Source organism: Halyomorpha halys, unplaced genomic scaffold, assembly GCF_000696795.3.
Source record: "Halyomorpha halys isolate HHAL.00 unplaced genomic scaffold, Hhal_1.1 Scaffold2360.1, whole genome shotgun sequence".
NCBI classification, from domain to species: Eukaryota; Metazoa; Arthropoda; class Insecta; order Hemiptera; family Pentatomidae; genus Halyomorpha; species Halyomorpha halys.
The window spans coordinates 85,885-101,716 of NW_027113969.1; the positions used below are offsets into that span (position 1 = coordinate 85,885).

General features: G+C 29.6%; 1 protein-coding gene across 3 annotated transcripts; it reads right to left on the bottom strand.

Moving 5' to 3' along the window:
* Positions 1-153: 153 nt before the first annotated feature.
* Positions 154-13,138, bottom strand: MED17 (mediator complex subunit 17). Of its 3 annotated transcripts, none has more exons than XM_014437213.2 (12): positions 13,063-13,138; positions 12,726-12,851; positions 12,469-12,648; positions 12,223-12,358; positions 11,443-11,623; positions 9,123-9,302; positions 8,103-8,305; positions 7,715-7,977; positions 5,276-5,452; positions 5,058-5,190; positions 4,196-4,344; positions 154-564 (listed from the first exon to the last, which is right to left on the bottom strand). In XM_014437213.2, the coding sequence occupies exons 2-12, from the start codon at positions 12,824-12,826 to the stop codon at positions 354-356; spliced, it is 1,914 nt and encodes a 637-aa protein (XP_014292699.1). In that variant the 5' UTR covers positions 12,827-12,851; positions 13,063-13,138; the 3' UTR covers positions 154-353. The 3 variants fall into 3 exon arrangements, with proteins under 3 accessions (XP_014292699.1, XP_014292698.1, XP_014292697.1); XM_014437212.2 differs by having other exon boundaries at positions 12,726-12,855; XM_014437211.2 differs by having other exon boundaries at positions 155-564; positions 12,726-13,132.
* Positions 13,139-15,832: the final 2,694 nt, after the last annotated feature.

Consider the following 15,832-nt stretch of genomic DNA (forward strand, 5'->3'; position numbering starts at 1 on the left):
CTCATTTTTATTAAGCAAGGCTTGGTAACTTGAAGAATATATATCAAATGTGTTTTTATCTTCTCTATTGATTCCTTTTCTCTTATTAAACAAATTTTGAATTCCTTTAACTTACGATCCTTTCCTTCAGTATAGGTGATATGATATTAAATAAAACTAGAAATTATAAGTTTATGACTTCAATACTTTAATTTCAACAAATAAAAAAAAATTAAGTTTAAAAAAATATAATACACTTAAAGACTTAATTATTATAATTTACAAATATTTACAATATACAAACGTATGTACAATAGATAAATATGAACATGAAAGATAATTAGAATAAACGATCAATAAAACAAAACTGCTAACTAAGAGCTAGTAAGACTAGCCATGAGGAGTTCCATTTTGTTCAGGAAGTTCTTCCCTTCCATTTTATCCCAACGAACTTCCTTAAACGCTCCGCCCAAATTTTCCCACTTCCTCTCTTTAACTAACTGCCCACTAAAGAAATCTTTTTTAGGAGAATGAGCAATCGACACTTGAACGGCACCTTGAGGTTCGCATCGTACAGCAATTAATCTGTAAAATAGTAGTATATTAATAATAATTAACAGCAAAAATATGACTAATAATATAATAAGAAGCCATGAATTCCTAAATAAGGTTCTATTCAAGATATTTGTCTTCTACTGATACTATATTTATCTACAGTTATATTTGTTCGGAATTCGAGATGGTTTTGATTGCTACAAACATTTTAATTAATGGACTAAACAATTTTTCACACTACTAAAAGGTTTTTTGCTTTCTCTTAACTATATATGGAATATTTAGTAAGGGGAAATGAAAATTTAGAATTCAACTTTTCAACGAAAAAACACTTTTTGAGGTCTCTTGAGTCGAAATAAGCAAGTTTCGCAAAATGGTCTGTGTGTGAACAGCCTAACTCAAAAATGATAAGTCATACGAAACCGAAATAATTTAAGGTTTGTATATCCCAAGGATGTTACAGCAACTTTTTTAATAAAATAGACACAGGGGTATTCATGATGTGTTAAATGTAAAATGTTTTACCATGTTAAATGTTATAGTTATAGGATTGTGAGCAGCCCTATTTAAAGTCAAGTTAAATGTTAAGTATAAGAGCTCCTAGCACATTTTCTGAGCAACTTGTTTTATAACCTTTCCTTCCAAAACTTCTTGTTATTGTTTATTTCTAAGCTTTGATTAAAGTAAGTTATTACAACATGCCTTAAGTGGAAGATGTGTGAAAGTTTGGCCACTGAGTGCCTAGTTGATTTTTTAACTTGTAAGGAAGAGAATTGACAAATGTCATTACATTTTTATTATTATTGTCATCCATTGATTTATTAGTTTTAAAAAATACAAAACAATACTAACACAATCAAAACACAAACTACGAGCAAGTAACCTAACACAACAAACAAAATTGTGACGAGCTCAGCTGGTTGCGTGACCTTACTCTCCATTTAACAGACCTCTCATTTAACAGATTCTCAACCATGTTAAATAGTGCCAACATTTCGGCTAGAATTTCCAGCCTTCATCAGGGCTAAGAACAAAATAACAACTAATGAATACAAAAAATAAAATATAAACAGAATGACATAAATTAAATAATTGTACAGAATAAAATTAAATTGATGAAAGAAGTGGAAAATAAAATAAATATATAGGTAATTGAATAAGTAAGTAAAAATAACATAATTAAGGAAATAAAATAAAAATTTGAAGTTATATAATGCAAAGAAATATGAATATTTTTGTTTATTAATAATTTAAAAATTAAAATTATGGAAAGAAAAAAAAATGTAGAGAAATGAAATATATGTAACTAATGAAATATGTAGCCATAATATTAGAATAAATAAACAAAATATGAAGTTAAGTTAGACAAAAGAAGTGAATAGAAAACAACAATAATAATACATGGTGAATATAACAAAAAATGTGGGTAATGAAAATTAAGAAAAGAACGTAGAGAAGGAGAAGGGGGTAAAAGAAAGATAGGAAAAAGAGAATATAACATAAAACGCACCTGCTAGTAGCAAATCAGACAGCCAAGTAAGCTCCGTGTTGTGAGTGTTGAGACTCAGAATTAATAACTACATTACGAAGATGATGAGGTATATGGGAGGAAACGTTACAAATGGGTAAAAAATATTTAAAAGAGGAAACCGTGTAAGAGGGTGACAAAAAATTGTTTTAGAAAATGTTGACAAAGTTACTGGAAGATGGCAATGCATTATAAGTATTTGGATATTGAAAAACTGTCCAAAAGAGGAAATCGTATAAGAGGTTTTTTTATTTTTTATTTCCATAATTTTAATTTTTTAATTATTAATAAACTAAAATATTCATATTCTTTTGCATTATGTAACTTCAAATTTTTATTTTATTTCCTTAATTATGTTATTTTTACTTACTTATTCAATTACTTATATATACATTTTATTTTCCACTTCTTTCATCATTTTCATTCTGTACAATTATTCACTTTGTCATTCTGTTTATATATTATTTCTTGTATTCATTGGTTGTTATCTTGTTCTATGTTCTTAGCCCTGATGAAGAATAGAAATTCTGGTCGAAACGTTGGTACTATTAAATAAGTTATTTCAATTTATTTGTGATATATTTTGACCGCACCCCCTAACCATCTTCTCCTCATTTAAAAAAAAATTATATTATAGTGCCAACGTTGCCTTAAGAACGAAGAACAAGATAACAACCAATGAATAGAAAAAAGTAAAAAATATACAGAGAATGATTAAAGTAAATGTACAGAATGAAAATTAATAAACTAAACTAATGAAAGTAGAGGAAAATACATTGTATATATAGGTAATTAAATATGTAAGTAATATACTAAATATGTAGCTACTATTAAATACGTAAGTACCTACTTACATATTTAATCATCTATATGTACATTTTATTTTCCACTACTCTCATTACTTTATTTTTATTAATTTTCATTCTGCACAATTATTTACTTTAATCATTCTGTATATATTTTTATTTTATTTTTTTGTATTCATTGATTGTTATCTTGTTCTTTGTTCTTAGCCCTTAGAAATTCTGGCCGAAACGTTGGCACTATTGAATAAGTTTTTTTTAACCTATTCGTGTTATTTTCTGACTGCACCCCCAACAATCTCCTTCTCAAATATATTATCCATGGTCAATTATCTTCTCTTTATTAATTAGAATAACTTTTTTTTTTTTAATAGTTTCCTCTCCTCCTTTTTGACCTGAACTTTGGACACACCACTGATGCAGTTAAAAAAAAAATCAATATATTTTAAAATTTATTTTTTTAAATGTTACTTAAAATGCACCTATAAAAATATATATATGTATATATTTTTAAAACAAAATTTTAAGTCTGTTTTTGTGTCATAAATTTGAAAGTAACATCACCATCAGGGTATCTTTGAAACTATGCCTGGAGATATATCAGAATACAGAAAGTTGAATCAAATGCTACCTAGCAAGATATTTCACACATAAGTTCTAAGAAAAAACTAGATAAGTTAAATAGGCTTCTTATTTCAGGATATCGGTTTTAGGAGATTAAAAAACGTAGTTAGACTTGAGACATAGAAACCAAAATACTTAAAAAAATGAATATAATATAAAATTGAAGGTTAAGAAATATAATTATTATTTATAAAACCATATTTTTGTTAGTCATGAAACAATGTAAAAAATGATATAAAGAGTTGATATATGAAGAGTTGAAATAAAATCCCAAAGAGGACTAGACTGATTTAATATTTTTAATACTTAACCATAATCTAAATTTCTCCCTCAAATACCAAAAATTTAATTAATTAAAAATCAGAAATATAACAAATAAATTGGTGATTAAAATAAAACATTATCATTTTAAACAATATGTCAATGCAAAACATTATTATATCAATATATCATTTCAATTTTCCAACTCTGAACGCAATCCACATTTACGTGGTTAGAGCAAAGGGGGCACGGATCTTGCTAACCACATATATATGCGACTAGAGCAGTTAAGGGTTGCTATAAAATATACATTTTTTACAACCACTTATTATATTTCCTCTACCCTTGTTTTGATTAGATTCCTGTGACTTCTCAAAAATATTTTAAAAGCTAGTTTAACTCAACAGACAGCTAACTAGAATATATCAAGCATCAAATATAATACCTATCACCCATCGGCGAAGCCAAGATACAGCTACTTGCATTCCCTAGAGGCTCGACTGCTCCGATGCCGAGATGGGTACTGTTAGAAAGGTACTGCCAGCCCATGCATCGGGCAAGCTGCTGTACAGCTGTTATCTGGTGCTGGTAAATCTAAAAATTAATAGAAACTTTTTAAAAATAACATGTAAATAACAAAATTAAATTTATAGATAATTGATCGAATAATTTCAAATTATGAAGATGGTCAGGGTTGTGGTCAAAAAGAACTATTTATTTTTTTATGTTTCATCACACTTTGTAGAGCTAGGGCTAAAAATATACAAAAACCAACTAAAAACATTTTGTAACCCTACCCTAATTTACCTTTTTGTATCTTATTATCTTACCACGTTAAAATGTTTTTGTATCTTTTTAGCCCTGATGAAGCTCTACAAAGTGGGGCGAAATATTGGAAAATAAATAGTTCTTAACTATTTTTGTTCTTTTTTTATTTTTACCGCAACCCTGACCATCTTGTTCATAATTTGTAAATAATAAAAGTTGTCTTGACTAAATTACACCTTAAGACCAATCTATAGTTCTATTCTTAACATAAAATCTACAACTGCCATTTTTTATTATTAATTTCAGCAACATAAATAATAATTGGAATTAAATGAAAATTCTAAAATTATAGCAATGATTTCTAACTAACTAAGCTTTCAATTAACCTTCTAACAACTCCAAATAAGAAAAGTAAAATAATTATGCATTCAAAGGAACATTAATAAAAGTATAAAATAATTATATAAAGCAGGCGAGATGCCATTAACAATTAGAATTAAATAAATATAAGAATTAAAAATAAAATATAAATTTAGTACCTGGCAAAATATAAGATCACGAAGTTCCTGAAGTTCATAAGACATATGCATAACACGGCCATCACGGCAAACACATTTTAATGATTTATCAGCTACCTGAATGACAAGGGAAGTTCGACAAACAGTATCGTACCTAAAAAATAAGGTCCAAAGTTAAAGTATTGTCTAATAATAAGGGTAGACTATAATCTTATCAGGATTGAATTGAATTTAAATACCCATGAGTCATTATGTTGATCTTGACACATGAAACGGTAGGAGAATTCAGAGCGTTCCAATGAGATACAATAATAGGATCCTTAACTTCTTTGATGATTGTATCGAGCACATACTCTGTTCGAATACGTAGGAAGAAATGCTGAGCTTGCTGGATAATTTGTTCCAGTAGCGTTTGACTGCAAACAAAATTTCAAAATAGTAAATTATAAAAATAATTGGCAAATGATTAATTTCCCATTTGCCTTTGATGGCTGATGAAGTTTCATTTATATAATGTTTATTAATATATAAAGAAAATATAATAAACATTGAAATTCTAAATCAGTATTAAGTATGAAAATCAAGTTCCACAGGAAAACATATTATTATATTTATGACAATAATTATTTCGAAAGTTATTAAAAATGAAATAATTTTTGCTTCCACGCTACCGAAGGTAGGGAAGCTTTGTCTTCAACCAAAAATTAAAAAATATTGTCCACAGAATCGCAAATTTTTGGTCTGCTGCTGATAGTTAAATATGTGTTCAGACATAATTGACTAAACCTTAAATATGATTTGAAAGAAATTTTAAAGAGTTATATGAGTTAGTATCCAGTTTGTCCCACATCGATTATATCAGGTTCAGTCCACTACTTTCATCCTATTCATCCTGAATTTGCAGGAAAGCTGGGGATTAATGCTTGTATAGTCTACCATAAAATTTATTATATTCCATCCACTCCTTTCTCTTAACATACAAAAGTATTTTCCTTGACACCTAAATTTCAAACACAGCTCTTCCTGTAGATTTTATTCTCAAATGAAAACAAATTATTAAAAAATAAAAAGTTATTCTTTAGTATATAAAGAAAAAAGGAAATTATTATTCCAAATTAATATTAGGGGTATTCATGATGTTGTGTTAAATGTTATATGTTTTACCATTAAATGTTATAACTATAGAATTGTGAGCAGCCCTATTTGAAGTCATGTTAAACGTTAAATGCATAAGAGTCCCTAGGGGATTTCTCAGCAACTTGTTGTATAAGCCTTTATGTTTATAACCTTCCTTCCAGACCCTCATGTTATTGTTTACTTCAGTTTTGATTTAAGTAATTAATTAAAACATGCCTAGAGTGAGTGAAAAGTGGAATTTGTGTGAAAGTTTAGCTTATGAGTGTCTTATTGATCTTCAAACTTGTGAAGAAGAGAATGAAGATGAGCTAATTGACAACTGTATTGAAAGTCACAACAAATATGGCAGCGATCTCAACTGGTCTATTGTGTGACGTCATTCTCGATTTAACTGACCAAGTAACAGACTTTCAGCCATGTTAAATGTTATTTCGTTTTACCACGGCAAAAGAAGGCAATTTTTTTCGATTTAACACGAGTTTTTCCATTTAACACGCTTTAACATAGATCATGAATACCCCTTTTATCTTGTCTATAACCATACATCATTTTAGAAGTCAACTTTTTTTTAAAATTACAGACATTATTTTAGTATAAATATTTTTTTTTTGCATATTGAAAAAATTGTCCATATTTCGGTTAGTTAGTAAATAGTTAATATGCAATATGATTTTTATTCTATCAAGGTTGAAATATTTCTGTCAAAAAATGGTATATCAAATAATATAAACAGGTACCATAAATTGGATCCACATAAAAAATGTTTTAAATTACATCTTGGCCTTTTATTAGGGAAATATTGATATGGTTAGGAATCCCTACAACAGGTAGCAGCACTAGGACTAGGCCTTGAAACATATAGACATTACTTTCAACTTAAACATAGTCACTACTTCTTCGGTCTTAGGCCAAGTAACTCCATAGGCTCCAAGTAGCCTCAAGTTACAGTAAATTAAATAACATAAGAATCTTTTTTTATTATACAGGGTGTTTTAAGATTAAGTGTCCAGAATAAACATATGAATTAAGGATCTCAAAACAAGAAAAAAATTGTATATTTGGTCTAAAGATTTTCATTGTTATAAATTATTTAGATAGTAAGAAATAAATTAATATGTGTTTCATCTACTTTATCAATGAAATATAAACATTAAAATTCATTCTGAATGCTGTTCAAAGTGATTATCTTGTGTATTAAGGCAGGCTCATCATCTTTCTTCTACAGCAATGTATACATGTTCACGTTTTGACATCACTGGATTTTTTTTGTTTGGGGTAACATTAAACAAAAAGTTTGAGCAAGCCCAGTCAATGACCTTGATTGTTTACGATCAAGGATAATTGAAATTTGCAACAAAATAATACATATCCAGCGCCGGAATATAATCTAAATAAAGCACAAATGGACATATCTTTATAGGGATTTTTTTTCTTGTTTTGAGATCCTTAATTCAAATTTTCAGTTAGAACATTCAATCTTTCAACACCATGTATAAATTTATGTAAGTTTAAATAATTATAGCTTATGAATATTTAGTTACCTTTTGGTCATTTCAAGTAACTGGTACCTATCTGCAGCAGTTGGCCCGGCAAGGCAGCGTCGCTTTGATGGACCAAGGGGTGCAGACGATGGATGCGGAAACGGATGGTGTGTATTTCGATGATGAACCTCTCTCAATAACTGATGTAAGGAATGTTCAAGAACGTGATCATGTTCGGATTTGAAACCACTTTCACGTTTTTCAACATTTCCTCCTGTAGTGCTATGAGTTAAATGAATAATGAGCTGAACACCAGGAAACATCTAGGAAAACATAAATATAAATATAATACACAATACTAATATTGGTTAAAAGGAATAACAATTTAAGACTGTCTGGTACTTCAAATCCCCTTCCCTAAAAAAAAAAAAAACTTCAAACAACTTACAGAAGCCATTATTTGATTTCCCAGAACCATATGAGGGATAGGAGCATGCAACTGAACTGCTTCTTTTGCCAGCTGATTAAATAATTCTTTGCAAAACAAAACATTCTGAGCTGATTCAAGTTTTTGCCTCCAATGGAGATCCGGATGATTTACAGCCCTCTCGCCAAGAGAAGTGATTGAAGCAGAACAAAGGTCTTCTTGATCTGAAACAGTTAGCACAGTTTACAAATTAAACAGTTAAATATTCAATTTAAGTGTTTTTGTTACTAACAAGTAATAAGTAATCTTGAATGACTGATGAATGATAATGAAGTATGATTGACAATCATACCGTAGATACTAAATAAATAATACATGAAAATTCTTAATGGATACCTAAAATATTCACACTCAGTTGGGCGATTCTAAAACTCAGTTCTTACAACCCTCTCCTCTTCCCCTCCCCCCCGCTAACGAAAATGATTTTTTCGAGAACAATTTGTACCCAATTAAGGGTACCCTAAATTACAGCTCCTGAACCCACTGGACTGATTTACGGCTACAGTAACAGAATAAATAATTATCTGCCACAGCCAGATTTGAACTCGGGTTCCAGGAGTTAGCACAGCGCTTTACTAAGCTACCCCCCTCCTTCATAAAATCAAATGCATAATTATATCAATTTCAATTTATGGTTTATGGAAGTATTATGATAGAACATTGAAAGCATCTTCTCAAGTATTTATACCAAAATGACTAATATTAATTAAAATAAGAAATTTTTATGAGTTACAGATATACATATAGCGACCTTAAAAATTATTTCCTAATTACAATGCAAAACATATATACTTAGGTGGTTTTGGAATTAATGTTGTGATATCAGTAATTTATAATAAATCATGTATGTAAATCATTGTAACAGTAATAATAATTCGCTAGACTAACATAAAAATGGAAAAGGTAAAGAAAGAAACATTAGTGAGGTTGAAATTGAGGAAAATGAATAAATATTTAAATATCGAAATTGAAATAAATTACCTTTCTGGACAATTACTCCGATGTATGCTACACCTTGTAATTCAGATGGGATAATAACTCTCAGAGCAGAAGCAGGCCTAGCTATGCCTCCCGGATCAGGACTACCTTCTCCTGAAGTTTCTGGTTCATCTTCAGCCTTTGTAACTTCAAATAAACCAGTCTGGGCATACTTACTTCCAGCTGTAATTAATAAATTAGCATAAATTTCAATCTTAAAAACATGAATAATAATACTTAATGACATTAAAATATATATTTCCCTAATTTTAGTATAAAAAAAACATACCTTTATCAAAATTTAAAAATAATCAATACATCAACACCACTATTTTTAAAATGTATTTATATCATTATATAAAAGACATGCTTAACTCATTATCAAGACATTCGCTGAAATTTTAATAGTATTTTTTAAATATATTATAATTTGGTTTTGTTATTTGTGGAAAGAACATACATGAACTTCATATTCAATATATATTCTTTGAATCACATAAGCTTTCCAGAATAACCAGTTATTATAAATGATGCTAGAAAGATGTATCTATTCTGTAATATTTAAAATGAAGGATGTTCATTTAAACAAGTTTCTATAGCAACAACTTTCTCCATCTCATCAGCAATAATCTTTGCGTGATCACATGGTTTATTGTGAAGTTATTTTTTATTTGTTTATATTTAATTCTAATAATATTTTATTTTAATTTTAATTTTATCCTGAATGTATTTATTAATGTTGCGGCCAAAATATGTTTAATAATTGGTTCCAAACAATAAACAAATGTATCTGTTGTAAGCATTGCATATTATCATGTTTTTATTTGCTACAAAGGTATTAATAATACTAGTATGGTATACATACGCCGGCTCAGGCGCCCTTATCTCTCTAGCTAAGCTAGTCAGTAGTTGCTAGCAGGCTGGTCAATCCTTATACTTATTTCAAGCCACGGCGGGCAGCTCTTCTGCTCCATCAGGACAATCCTCCACAGGGGCCCGTGTGGAGAATTGTCCTCGTTTTAAAATTATTTAAAATACAATAACAAAATTCGGCTATTCATTTATTTTATTTTCATTACTCTTCACGGTTGGAGTAGTAAAGGTTCCTTTTGAACCCCTACTCTCCGTAACAAATAATAATAAAATACTATCAATCTATCTTGTCTCTATTTTCTATTAGATTAACTTTGTATAATAGAAATCAATTCAATTGATTCAAAATCAATTGATTTGTAATATTAATATTAAATATATCCCAATTTTAATATAATTAGATTCCTATAAAAATAAAATAATATCTGACCATAACACTTTTTTGTTTTATTGAAAAATAACAACACATATATAAAAAAATAAAAATAAAAAGAAGAATTATATTATACTTACCTTTCTCAATTTCAACATCAATTAAATTAATAAAAGTTTATATTTTGAGACTTTTTCATTTTTAAAAATTTAGTTTTGTTGCTTTTTGATACTAGGAAATTATTCAAACATAGAGAACAATATATTGTGTGTTTGAAAAAAATAATTTCTTATATAAATGAAATTAACTAACCGAGAAACAAACAACTTAAATTTTACAATGACAGCTAAAATTACAATGAAAAAAAAGTCACTGATAATTGTTTTAGTATTCCATTCGAATTTTTCACCCGTAGAGTCAACTTCATATTTCATTCTTCTCAGGAGATTTTCACTTTAAACTCAGAACTAATTTAATTTAAAATTGATTTAGTTTATTTCACAGTCTGGTGCGGTGTGCGAACGACACAACTTTCACTTACCATCATATTTTCAGATGAAAATTATATATTATAATAATTTATAAAATATTTTTATCATGACTATGTTTACAGTTTATCATGACTATGTTATCTTTAGTATGTTGTAATTACAACTATGTACCTTGGGTTCAAAATTGACCAAATAAATGATATTTACTTATATAAAGCATTAAAATGATAATAGTTATAAGCTTATATATCATAGAAATTATTTATAAATCAAAAATAATTTGTAACTTAAAATTAGAACAAATTAAAATCCAAGTCCCTACCACACACATTATCTATACACCAATACAATAATTTTCCTTTTACTATTGTATTAGCTAATATTTAGCTTATTTTCCACAATAAATATCTTTTCCATTTTTTTACAATGCTTTTTACCAATGTTCGCTTACTGTTCCTAGAAGAGTTAATACTTTTAGTTTTAATTTACTATGAATTTAAAATATCACTTCAGTATATATTGTAACACATAAAAATAGTGCGAATAATCCTAATTTATTTACTTAAAAATACAACTAATAACATACCAGTACGATATGAGAGATCTCCAATAATGGTATTCGACACTTTCTTCAGCCTCCAACTTTGTCTTAAGCGAAGCAATTCAATATGAAAATCAGGTACAGCTCTGTTGCGAGCAGCTTCAGTTTGGCATGTTCTTAACCTCTCAGCAGCAGTTAACAATACTGAAGCGGCTCCGGCCAGGGCCTTAACAGTAAAAGTAATATAATAATAGACATTCAATCCAATAATCTTTAAAATATATATATTAATATATATTGGGAGAAACAGAGAGAGCACTAAAACATGTATTACAATAAAATACCAACTCCTAAATCTAATAAGCAATCAATGTGGGTTACAGGGTAACATCAACATATATAGAAGTCTTGATAATAAAGCAAGATCATTTACTTTAATGGAAGCAAATATAATGGGATATCTTGAATATTTATCTTAAGACTTTAAATTTCTAAAACAGAAGCAAAATGCATTCATCAATTAGCAAGTTTTGGTGTTGGTCAAGAGTGGGTATTCTGAGTACTAGTGTAGAAAGCAAGCTCCAGCAGCAGGAACTTCAAAACTTTTTAACACAGAATGCTGTAAATCAGAATGGCCCATCCTCTACTGAAAACTATCTGTTAGGGGAGTTTTTAAACACTTATGAGCAAGCAGAAGTCAATAGCTGAGGTATTTTTAAAGCAGTACTAATAATATTATAAGTAAGGATTTTGAATTTTCTGCTGCTGCACGTTTTATATACTAATATCACATCCTTGCTTATGAAAAACATAAAAATTATATACCTTTTTTCTAGCATAAACTTGAGCCATAGATTTTTGCTCATGCATCTCCTGAGGAATAGGATCAAATACCATATACCTCTTTTCCTTGGCTATTGATATAACATCTGCTAGCACACAAATTTCAGTGTAGGAATTTCTAAAATACAAACAACAATTAAAACCAAATCACATCTAAGGAGTCAAAGAATATTCCATTTAAAAATTGATAAACACATAATGAATTTTATTTAATAAACATAGACATACCGTAACTTATTTCTGACTGAATCCCACGGCCAGATAGCAGATTGATAGGCATCTTTAGAAGATGTTTCTTCTTCTCCATTTTCACTAGTTTCAGGATCTTTTTTGATATCCTCACATCCTGTTTTACTGAAATCAATCTTTGCAGCCAATTTTGTAAGGCTTTCAGACATAGTAAGGGGCCTAAAAAAATTAATGAAATTAATAGAAAGTTATGAAATATGAAAACTCATTGGTATCAAATATCAAATTATTCTTACGTCTGATAAAATTCCTGCCCATCATAAGATATCTCCTGAATCTGATTTTCAACAGGAGCTTCAATGGCAATATTCACTGTGTATCCTGGTATACCTGCCATAGCTAATCACTTAAATACCACTGTTCTGTCTTGGATTAAAAAAACACTGAATTACTAAACCTCAAACAGTATAAATAAAGTAAACCAAGAGTTCAGAAACCCTGATGTCATTATTAATACGAAAGACAGTTTATCTGAGGATAAATATTCTTTTCATCAATGGCTTTTAAAAAAGCTCACAGTTATAAAATAGATTAAAATAATACAATAGAAAAATTACTACAAAACAAACATACACTATTGTAAGTCAATAAAGTACAGAAGGAAGAATACACCAATACAAAACAGAGCCGTGTCCTAACCTCCTTGTTGTTATAAAGCATAGAGGTTCGTTAAAGTGAAGATATGAAATTAAAGATCATAAACATATAATAATTGGTTTACAAACATGGCATACCCACCCAACTTCTTCTACTTCATTCAACCTTGTCCCAATGTAAATAATTAAACGCTTTTATTTAGTTTCACTGCAGTAAATCGAATCTTCTAATCGAAATTTAGCTCTTTTTCGATTTTCTGATAAAACTGAAATTTGGTACAAATAAAGCCCAAAGATACTACTCTATTATGGCATCATTGTGTTCATCTGATGATGCACTAGTTATATAAAACGCCACATACCTTCCTTAATACTCGCCTAATGATTTCTTAGGGGTGTAAAAGCTAATATTTATAGATTATAGTATCATTAGCTGTGTGCAACTACACCTTTGATTTTTCGACACCCATGACGAGCCTGTTTTAAGGTAGAAATCTGTTTTATAAGCCTCCTTACGACTTCTTTTCGACGCGAACTAGTATCCATAGACACTTGGGGCATCAGCTTGGCTCATGTTTCTTATAAGTTTACATAGGGACTACTTTTTATAGACTACTTAGGTATCTTAGAGGTATATATGCCAATATCTACAATAGTTGAGCTCATCAATTTTATTATGAGATCCAGTCGGTTGCTTTGTTATATTATGATATATTATCTTTAACATCATAAAAATAATACATAATAATCTACATTTTTTCCTGTATAAATTTGAGCCACAGATTTTTGCTCATGCATCTCGTGAGGAATAGGATCAAATGCCATGTACCTTTCTCCCTTGGCTATTCTATTAATCAAAATTAATGAGATGGGTACTGACCTAAGTTGTAAGTACTACGATAATGTTTGAGAGCAGGATCGTGAAGTCATCATTTAGAACAGCGGTTCCAACCCATACAAGTCTACGGACCACTAAACCAAAAATTGAACCGTTTCACTACTACAAATGAAATCTAATTTACTTCCGACTATCAAATCAATTTCTAAATTTGTCATGAATAAAAAACGATGAAAATTCAATAATGCAATGCCGTTAATTTTGAAACCCGATTTTTCAAAATGTGAAGTGGATGGGGTACTGAGAAAGTGGAGGGAAAACTACGAGTACTCCGTGTAAATCGTTCGTTTCACTTTTTCCTAGCAAGCAAACGCCAAAATAATGACCAACTAAGCTTTCTGTTCATTACAAATTAAAAGAGACATTGCATAAGATCCTTACTGTTCGATATCTTATTTACAAGTAAGCATCAGTAGTGTAGGGGTCTTCATGATTCAAGTCAGTCTGGCTTATGAATGGTGTCTGTTATTCCGAATGACCGTTATTTTTGAAATAATTTTACTCGAATCTTATTTGCTGACTGAATTTTTCACGAAATGAAGTTAATTCATTATTGATGAAACAATTATTTCTAAAACGATTGTTACATCAAACAATTTTTTCTTAGTTCATAATTGTGGCAGTAAATTGTCACATTTTTTACGCGACAGTAACTTCACTGTCGGTACGTGTACTGTCAGCTATGATGTCAAACCTGTTTTAACACAAATCTCATGACAGTAATTAATGTCATAACAGAGCCTATTATACTCTTTCCACTATTTCAGTTGCTATGGCAATAAATGGCATTACTGCCGTGGCAATAAAAAGTTACCTTGTAAATGTGTTTGGACGTGTCTGTGCCAGTCTAGCTAACTGGTCCTGTCATCTCAAACCTAGTGTGTTAATGTGGTCACAAGAGTAAATACAGTCATAACCGCCACTTTCAAACAATTCTCACTATGGTAATATCTACAACAGCTCCCGCACTGGTTATAAACTGTTTCCGTGTTATGTATGCTATCTCCGGCATTCATAGCTATTTTCAAAATGATTATTCAGGATTTTTTTAAATAATGCACTTAAAAAAAAAGAATAGTGAAATAGAAATTATCAGATAATTATTTCAGAAATATATTGCTTATTGTTTGATTACTTCGTGAAATAACCCTTTTAATTTATTTGATTAATACATTATTTAAACAGTGCTCAGGTTTAGTTTATTGACACAGCAGAAGCGTCCTGTAGCATAGGATGTCATACCAGCCTCAGGTGTCAAATACAACATTATCAGTTAGGCTGATATCTGGACTTAAAAAACTTTTGAATCTTTGGTCTTAGATAACTCAGGTTTTCCACTAGGTATGTTTTTAAATAAGTGTGGAATTACGAATATAGGGGGAAAAAACATGCACATACTCCTATTTTACACTATTCTTAACTATTTGACTTACCTTCAAATTAAATAGTATCAGCATTTCATACAAAATTTGTTGAGTAGTAGATTGTAAACGGTCACGATGTTTTAACCGAAATACATAACCATCACCCGTTTGGTTTAAATCTTAAATATTAATTCATTCTAAACTCCTAAAGCTGTGTCCACACTTTGCAATTTCCCTTTAATCTTCAAAATGACTGCGAGGGAAAGGAAACGCGAAGCGTCATGTAACGGAGCATGTGTCTCTTCCCTATCTGTTTCCTCATATTCTTTCTCATTTATCTTTAACGTGACGCGAGGGAAAGAGAACGTGTGGTATGCAACAGTTTTTTTTTTTATGTCTCTTCTGGATTTCCTTCAATTTCCCTGATTTGATTTTGGATCTAAATGTCCACTATAAACAAAAGTGAGTTACTTATATGGAAACTA

What these genes read in the sequence shown, in the direction of transcription:
- MED17 (XM_014437213.2), bottom strand. Translation starts at nt 12,826, where the DNA reads ATGGCAGGTATACCAGGATACACAGTGAATATTGCCATTGAAGCTCCT. An exon ending in GGGCAGGAATTTTATCAGAC is followed by an intron (nt 12,649 to 12,725) that starts GTAAGAATAATT and finishes TAATTTTTTTAG; the next exon opens with GCCCCTTACTATGTCTGAAA. An exon ending in AAGTTTATGCTAGAAAAAAG is followed by an intron (nt 11,624 to 12,222) that starts GTATATAATTTT and finishes TTTACTGTTAAG; the next exon opens with GCCCTGGCCGGAGCCGCTTC.